Here is an 8,064-nt window from a genome sequence, read left to right as displayed (position 1 = left end):
CATTTTTGCAAATTCCGCCAGTAAAAATACCGAACGTCCAGCCCTAGCTCCCAAACCAAAGGGGCCAGCACAGCAAGTTGGGCCTTGTTCTCGCTCTCTCCTGGAACCCCTTTCATCGCCCCATAAACGTTTGGGCTCAGGGCTTTCCTCTTGACTTCAGCCTCAAAACCACCTTTTGCCATTTTTGCAAATTTCGCGACTAAAAATAATCGAACGTCCAGCCCTAGCTCCCAAACCAAAGGGGCCAGCACAGCAAGTTGGGCCTTGTTCTCGCTCTCTCCTGGAACCCCTTTCATCGCCCCATAAACGTTTGGGCTCAGGGCTTTCCTCTTGACTTCAGCCTCAAAACCACCTTTTGCCATTTTTGCAAATTCCGCGACTAAAAATATCGAAGGTCCAGCCCTAGCTCCCAAACCAAAGGGGCCAGCACAGCAAGTTGGGCCTTGTTCTCGCTCTCTCCTGGAACCGCTTTCATCGCCCCATAAACGTTTGGGCTCAGGGCTTTCCTCTTGACTTCAGCCTCAAAACCACCTTTTGCCATTTTTGCAAAATCCGCCAGTAAAAATACCGAACGTCCAGCCCTATCTCCCAAACCAAAGGGGCCAGCACAGCAAGTTGGGCCTTGTTCTCGCTCTCTCCTGGAACCCCTTTCATCGCCCCATAAACGTTTGGGCTCAGGGCTTTCCTCTTGACTTCAGCCTCAAAACCACCTTTTGCCATTTTGGCAAAATCCGCGACTAAAAATACCGAACGTCCAGCCCTAGCTCCCAAACCAAAGGGGCCAGCACAGCAAGTTGGGCCTTGTTCTCGCTCTCTCCTGGAACCCCTTTCACCGCCCCATAAAAGTTTGGGCTCAGGGCTTTTTTCTTGACTTCAGCCTCAAACCAGCTTTTGCCATTTTTGCAAAATCCGCCAGTAAAAATACCAAACTTCCTGTTTGGACGGCTGCTGTTTGCACATGTTTCCCCCCATCTCAGTATCCCAGCACCCCAAAACCCACCCCCACCCCAGCCCCGTGGGGAGGAGGGAACCAGGACACAGGCTGCGGGAAGGGGGTGCCACCGCGCTGAACCCCACAAGCACGTCCCATCGCTGGCCGGGAACAAAAGCTGCTCTGAACAGCAGCCGGGAGCTGGAAAGGGCCTTGGGAAGCTGCTCGCCTTCTTTCTTTTTCTTTTTCTTTTTTTTTTTCTTTTAAATAATGGAAAATATAATGACAGTGCCTAAATTAAAATAATAAAAGAAGCCAGCCGAAAAGCCAACCCAAAATAGGAGAGAAACCCACGTTTCAGGCTGAAAGGGAACAGGCACAGGCAAGGGATGAAAGGGAAAAGCATCGCTGCTCCCGCCTGGGACCCTCCTCTCAGCCCCCCACCTCCCCGAGGGGCTGGGATGGGGGGGCCTGCACTGCCCCCCACCACCTCCCCACGGCCAAGCTATGGGGTGAGGGCTGAGCGGGGCTCGGAGCATTGCCGTCGCGGCAGGAGCTGCCCCCATGTGCTGGCCGTGGCCCCCCTGGCAGCCCAAAAATATTCCCCCTCGTCACTGGCTTTGCTGCTTCACACCACACCCGGCACCACTGCTTCACGGGCCGCATCCTGCCCAGGGCGGTGCGGAGGCAGCTCCTCCATGTCCTGCCCTGAACTGGAGCATCCCCAGGGGACCCCAAACCGGAGCATCCCTAGGGACCCCCAAATCAGAGCATCCTCAGGCAGCCAAAGCATCCCCAGGGACCCCAAACTGGAGCATCCCCAGGGACCCCCAAACCAGAGCATCCTCAGGCAGCCAAAGCATCCCCAGGGACCCCAAACTGGAGCATCCCTGGGGACCCCAAACCGGAGCATCCCCAGGGACCCCCAAATGGGGCATCCCCGGGCATCCGGAGCATCTCCGGGCTCCTGGCCCCAGGGGGACACGGGAAGTGCCAGGTCCCTGTCTCTGCCACGATGGTGAGGCCGGGTCGGATCCAGCTGCCGAATTCCAGGCCGTCTGGCCAAGAGACGCTGCTCCGCTCCCGGCGCTCCCTCCGGACAACCTGCCGGAGGAGGAAAACAAACAGTCCTCGGACTCGGACAAGCCAGAGGCGAGAGACACCCCCCCCAACCCCTCCTAAAGTGGGGTCACCGGGCGCTGTCACTGCGTGTCCCCTGGGAAAGAGGCCGTTGGAAGCCGAGATTTTGGGGGAAAACAGTGGGAAAGGGGAGAGGGGCTGCCCGGAGCACTAACACTTGCTTCCCGAAGCGAGCCCGAGCCGGGATGCCACGGGGACGGGCGAGCTGCGCTGCGCTGGGGCAGCTTCGGGGCAGCCCTCGATGATGCACATTCCTCTCCCAGTTGCTTTTTAGATATATTTTTTTTTTAAGAGTTGCATCTCAATATCTCGCTGTTCAAAGCGAGCTGGTTCTGGAAAAAACATCCATTCCCGTTTTTCAAGCTATTTTTGAAACCTTTGGCCTTCGTTCCTCTTCAGGCTCCAGACCATAAATAATAATAACAACATATTTAAAGCCTTTATGCTGACAGCTCACCGAATCTGCCAGAGCCTTTCAATTCTCCAGATGCTGAAAATCTGACTCAAAAAACTTGAAGTTTGGTAAATATTTTGTGTGTTTTTAATTTCGCAGCCATTGCTTTTTATATCACATGAAGCAGCAGAATAAAAATACCCCAAGTGGAACAGCTATTTCTGGAGCTGGGGCCGGGGGGGGAGGAAAGGTGAGGCGGTGGCCGCTGTCTCCACGTGTCAGGATGCGGCCAGAGCATCCCTGGGGTTGGGTGGCCCATGCCAGGGCTCTGTGCTGGGGCTCTCGGCTCCCCACGCAGTGGCGGTGGCAGGGACGGTGGCACCAGCAGACAGCCGGCTGTGGAAGCGCCCCAGGAGTGCAAGACCTCTCCAGTGCCCCAACTCCCCAGCTCCGACCCGCCCTGGGCTGGTCCCAGCGGGCACCACCTCGGGGGGACTTGGATTTATTTGGTGATCAGCTCTGGTGCGCAGAGCGGTGACATCCCCATTTGCAGAGTGCCACCCCTGTCCTGCATCCCACACCCTGCATCCCGCATCCCATATTCCACACCCCACATCCCACATCCCATATCCCATATCCAATATCCCACATCCCATATCCTGTATCCCACATCCAGCATCCCATATCCTATATCTGGTACCTCGCAACCCATATCCCGCATCCCACACCCTACATCCCACATCCCATATCCCATATCCTGTATCCCGCATTCAGCATCCCATATCCTATATCTGGTACCTTGCAACCCATATCCCGCATCCCACACCCTACGTCCCACACCCTACATCCCATATCCTGTATCCCGCATCCAGCATCCCATATCCTATATCTGGTACCCCGCACCCCATATCCCGCATCCCACACCCTACGTCCCACACCCTACATCCCATATCCTGTATCCCGCATCCAGCATCCCATATCCTATATCTGGTACCCCGCACCCCATATCCCGCATCCCACACCCTACGTCCCACACCCTACATCCCATATCCTGTATCCCGCATCCAGCATCCCATATCCTATGTCTGGTACCCCGCACCCCATATCCCGCATCCCACACCCTACATCCCATATCCTGTATCCCGCATCCAGCATCCCATATCCTATATCTGGTACCCCGCACCCCATATCCCGCATCCCACACCCTACATCCCATATCCTGTATCCCGCATCCAGCATCCCATATCCTATGTCTGGTACCCCGCACCCCATGTCCTCCATCTCCTCCCAGCCCCACACAGCGGTGGGGAGGCGACCTGGGAAGGTGCCTCTCTCCATCCTCCCACGTGCTTTGGGGTTTCGGGGCCACGATGGACCGGTTGATGTCGCCTTTGCTCGGGGGATGTTTCCCTGCTGAGAAACACCAGCAGGAAAAGCATTAAAAAAAAAAAAAAAAAAAAGACAGGATTTTAGCACAACTCCTGGAAAAAAAAAATAAAATGTAAAAAAGAGAGTTTCAAATTTCTCCCCAAGAGAAGCAGAGCGGGCGCTGGCTCGGCCCCGCTCCCGGCCTCCCGAAAACCAGCCTGTGCGGTGGCTGGACCGCGACGCTGCGCCCCAAGGATGGGAGCAGAGGGTGCGCAGCCCTTCCCCACCCTCTAACCCTCCTCCTCCTCCTCCTCCTCCTCCTCTCGCCAGCTCTTCCTCTGGCCAAAAAAAACCCCAAAAAACCCCTCCCAAACGGCAGCCGAGGAGCGTCCTGGATGGGGACGTCCCGTGACGGCCTGGACCGGTGCAGGCATCATGGGGCCAAGCTCTTGCCAGAAGCCAGCGCCGGATCCCGGCCCCGGCAGAGCCCCTTTGCCCAGCCGGAGCCAGCGCGGCTGCGCCGGGCGGAACGGGGCTGGAGAGAGGGGGGAGAAGGGTTCGCAGACTGGTACCGCCTACCCCAGTGACCCCACACCCGGTTACCCCACAGCCTGGGTACCCCCATACCCTGCGGACCCCCTAATCTGCTTACCCCACGCTCCAGCTGTGCCATACCCCAGGTAGCCCCTAGTCTGGGCGCCCCAAACCTTTCTACCCCGGGCACCCCAAAACTTTCTACCTCAGATACCCCAAACCTTTCGACCCCAGGCGCCCCAAACCTTTCTACCCCGGGCACCCCAAAACTTTCTATCCTAGGTACCCCAAACCTTTCTACCCCGGGCACCCCAAAACTTTCTACCTCAGATACCCCAAACCTTTCTACTTCGGGTACCCCAAAACTACCCCGGGTACCCCAAACCTTTCTACCCCGGGCACCCCATACCTTTTTACCCCAGGTACCCCAAACCTTTCTACCCCAGGGAGGGACTTGTTACAAGGGCACGGAGTGATGGGATGAGGGGGAATGGCTTCAAAGTGAAAGAGGGGAAATACAGATGAGAGATGAGGAAGAAATTCTCTCCTGTGGGGGTGGTGAGCCCCTGGGGCAGGTTGCCCCGAGAAGCTGTGGCTGCCCCATCCCTGGAGGTGTTCAAGGCCAGGTTGGACGGGGCTTGGAGCAACCTGGGCTGGGGGGAGGTGGCCCTGCCCAGGGCAGGGGGTGGCACTGGATGATCTTCAAGGGCCCTTCCAACCCAAACCGTTCCATGATCCTATCAATTCGCAGGTTGAGATAAAGGCAGGTTAATAAGTAAAGCAAAAGCTGCGCGCGCCAGCAAAGCAAAACAAGGAATTCACCCACTGCTCCCCATGGGCAGGAGGGTCTCCAGCCACCCCCCAGGGAAGACGGGCTCCATCACGTGTAACGGTGACTTGGGAAGACAAACACCATCACTCCGAAAGTCCCCCCTCTCCTTCTTCCCCCGACTTTATATCCTGAGCATGATGTGACTTGGTATGGCACATCCCTTCGGTCAGCACGGGTCGCCTGTCCCGGCTGTGTCCCCTCCCGGCTCCGTGTGCCCCCTCAGCCCTCGCTGGCAGTGGGTGGGTGAGGAGCAGAAAAGGCCTTGACGTTGCGGGGGAACAGCCCGGCAGTAACCAAAACACCTCCGTGTTATCAGCACAGATCCGAAACAGCCCCGCACCAGCTCCTAAGGAGAAAATTAACTCAGCCAAAACCAGCACAGTAATTAACCCCAGCCAAAATTAACCCCAGCCCAAACCAGCACAGTACCCCGTACCCTATCTCTCCGTACCCCAGGCACCCCATGCTCTGGGTACCACACGCCCATTTTCGCTCCCCCCCCCCGGGTCCATCCCACCCCATTACCCCTTGCCCTGGGGGATGCTCTGCCCCATTGTCCCTCCCCACCGTGGGCACTGGGCCCACTGGAGGTGCACGTAGCCCCCCCCCCTCCAGCTCTGCCCCACTACTTACTGGGAGAGGGGGCTGGGATCACCCCCTGCACTGGGGAGGGTCCCCCACAGCATTTGCCCGAGTCCTGCCTGTACCAGCCCCGGTGCGGGCAGGGGCACAGCACCAGTCCCGCGAGAGATCCGGCAGCCCAGGGGTCATTCAACTTCCCCGGCTGCTACGCGCTCGCAAACCACATGATTTCCCGGAAAGTCCCGCTCTTTAAGAACCGAAACTGCTCGATTTTGGGGCAAAGGGTGAGCTTCCTCCCCGTCCCGTGGGTTTTCACCCAGCCCGGGCAGCGCGGGTAGGATGAAGGGCTGCCGCCCGCACCGGCAGCATCCAGCCGAGAGACCTTGGGAGACGTATGTGGCCGTGGCTCTCGGGGTGGCCGTCATGGTGCTGGTGATAGTCCTTCTCACCGTGCTCTGCCAAACGGCCGCGGGCTCCGCCATGGCGGCGGGGAACAGCTCGGCAGAGCTGGCGCAGCTGGAGGAGGTGTTGACCATCACCAACCGGTCCCTCGCTGAAAACCGCAGGCAGTGGGACGGCTGCAAGGAGCGACTGGTAGGTACCGGGGTGCTGATGGGGCGGGGGGGGGCGGGACGGGACGGACGGGACCCTGCTGGGAAAGCTGCAGCCCCCAGCCCCGAACTGGTTTGACTGGTGAGAGTGGGAGCCTCTAGCCCCTTCCCTCTGCCCGTGCTCAGGGTGCGCTGGAGGGGAAAGCCTCGGAGCTGGAGCGGGCGCTCGCCAACATAACCCAGCTGCAGGGTGAGTCCTGGGCAGGGGACTTCACAGGCAGGGGGGGCTGTGGGCACGGGCAGTGGCTCCTGGGCTACCTTGAACCCTGGCCCCTGGGTCAGCTTCATCCGCATCCCCTGAGACACACTGATCCCCGTCCCCTGGGACTCCTGATCTCTGTCCCCTTGGTCATCCCGATCCCTTTGTCCTGGGCCACCTTCATCCCCTGGGACACCCTCATCCCCTGGGCCACTCTCATCCCTGTCCCCTATGTCAATCCTGATCCCCATCCCCTGGGACACCCTCATCCCTGTCCCCTTGGTCATCCTGATCCCTTTGTCCTGGGCCACCCTCATCCTCTGGGACACTCTCATCCTCTGGGACGCCCTCATCCCCCGTGACATCCTCATCCCTGTCCCCGTGATGACCCTGATCCCCATCCCTCTTGGCCAACCTGCTCCCCGTCCCCTGGGCCACCCTCATCCCTGTCGCCTATGTCATCCTGCTCCCTGTCCCCTGGGCCACCCTGATTGCTGTGCCCTATGTCCTCCTGCTCCCCGTCCCCTGGGCCACCCTCATCCCTGTCCCCTATGTCCTCCTGCTCCCCGTACCCTGCGCCACCATCATCCCCATCCCCTATGTCATCCCAATCCCCATCCCCTGGGCCACCCTGATCCCTGTCCCCTACGTCCTCCTGCTCCCCGTACCCTGGGCCACCCTGATGCCCGCCTGCCATCCCCTCCCTGCAGAGGAGAAGAGGGCGCTCGGTGCGGAGGTGGCCCAGCAGCAGGAGCAGCTGAGGGACCTGCAGAGCACCCAGCCCCCTGCTCTCTCACCGACTCTCCCTGTCCCCTCTCCAGGGACAAACTCCAGCTGCAGAACCAGCTCCTGGAGAAGCAGCTCCAGCACATGAGGAGCCAACACTCGGGTGGGAACGGGCTCCCAGCCATGTCCCTCAGCCTCCTGGCAATCCTCCTCCCCGTGGACCTCCTCCTCTGAGCCCAAAGCACCGGGGAGGTGGTCCCCATCCAACCCAGTAGGGTCTGGGGGTGACAGCGGGTGGTGCGGTGACCCTGTGCCCGCTCAGCCCTGCCTCCCGTTTTCTCCTGCCCTGGGACTGCCCCTGCTGCCCCGTGCCCGCTGCGCTCCCCCCATCCCCCCCTGGGGACATCCCAGGGAGACGGTTTCCCTCCGGCCGCCAAGTGCCAGCTGTGCCCAGGGGGGGAGGGAGGGGATGGGGGCACGGGCTGGAGGGGACAGAGCCGTGGCAGGGCTGCCCTGAGTCAAGGTATCCCCGGGCACCACACCATTAGGTGGGTTTTAACCGATTTCTAATAAAATCTTGCGAAAATCCAGTGTTCTGTTAGCTCCAGCGGTTCTTGGAGACCCAGACCCCCAACCCCGCTGCAGGGTGGGGGTCAGGGGTTGCTGCGGAAACCCCATGGGCGGACACCAGCCTCAGCATCCCCGACACCCACCGGACCCCCAGCTGCACCCCTACGCGTCCCTGTA

General features: G+C 59.7%; 1 protein-coding gene across 1 annotated transcript in view; it reads left to right on the top strand.

Annotated features, from left to right (window-relative positions):
• Positions 1-2,113, top strand: part of CILP2 (cartilage intermediate layer protein 2) — a 7,911-nt gene extending 5,798 nt beyond the window's left edge. Inside the window, 1 exon segment of the mRNA XM_009887345.1 lies at positions 1,985-2,113. Within this exon segment, the coding sequence (XP_009885647.1) occupies positions 1,985-2,113 (129 nt within the window).
• Positions 2,114-8,064: the final 5,951 nt, after the last annotated feature.

The sequence above is a fragment of the Charadrius vociferus genome, unplaced genomic scaffold (genome assembly GCF_000708025.1).
Source record: "Charadrius vociferus isolate BGI_N301 unplaced genomic scaffold, ASM70802v2 scaffold1046, whole genome shotgun sequence".
Lineage (NCBI taxonomy): Eukaryota > Metazoa > Chordata > Aves > Charadriiformes > Charadriidae > Charadrius > Charadrius vociferus.
This window is presented reverse-complemented; position numbering and strand designations above follow the sequence as displayed.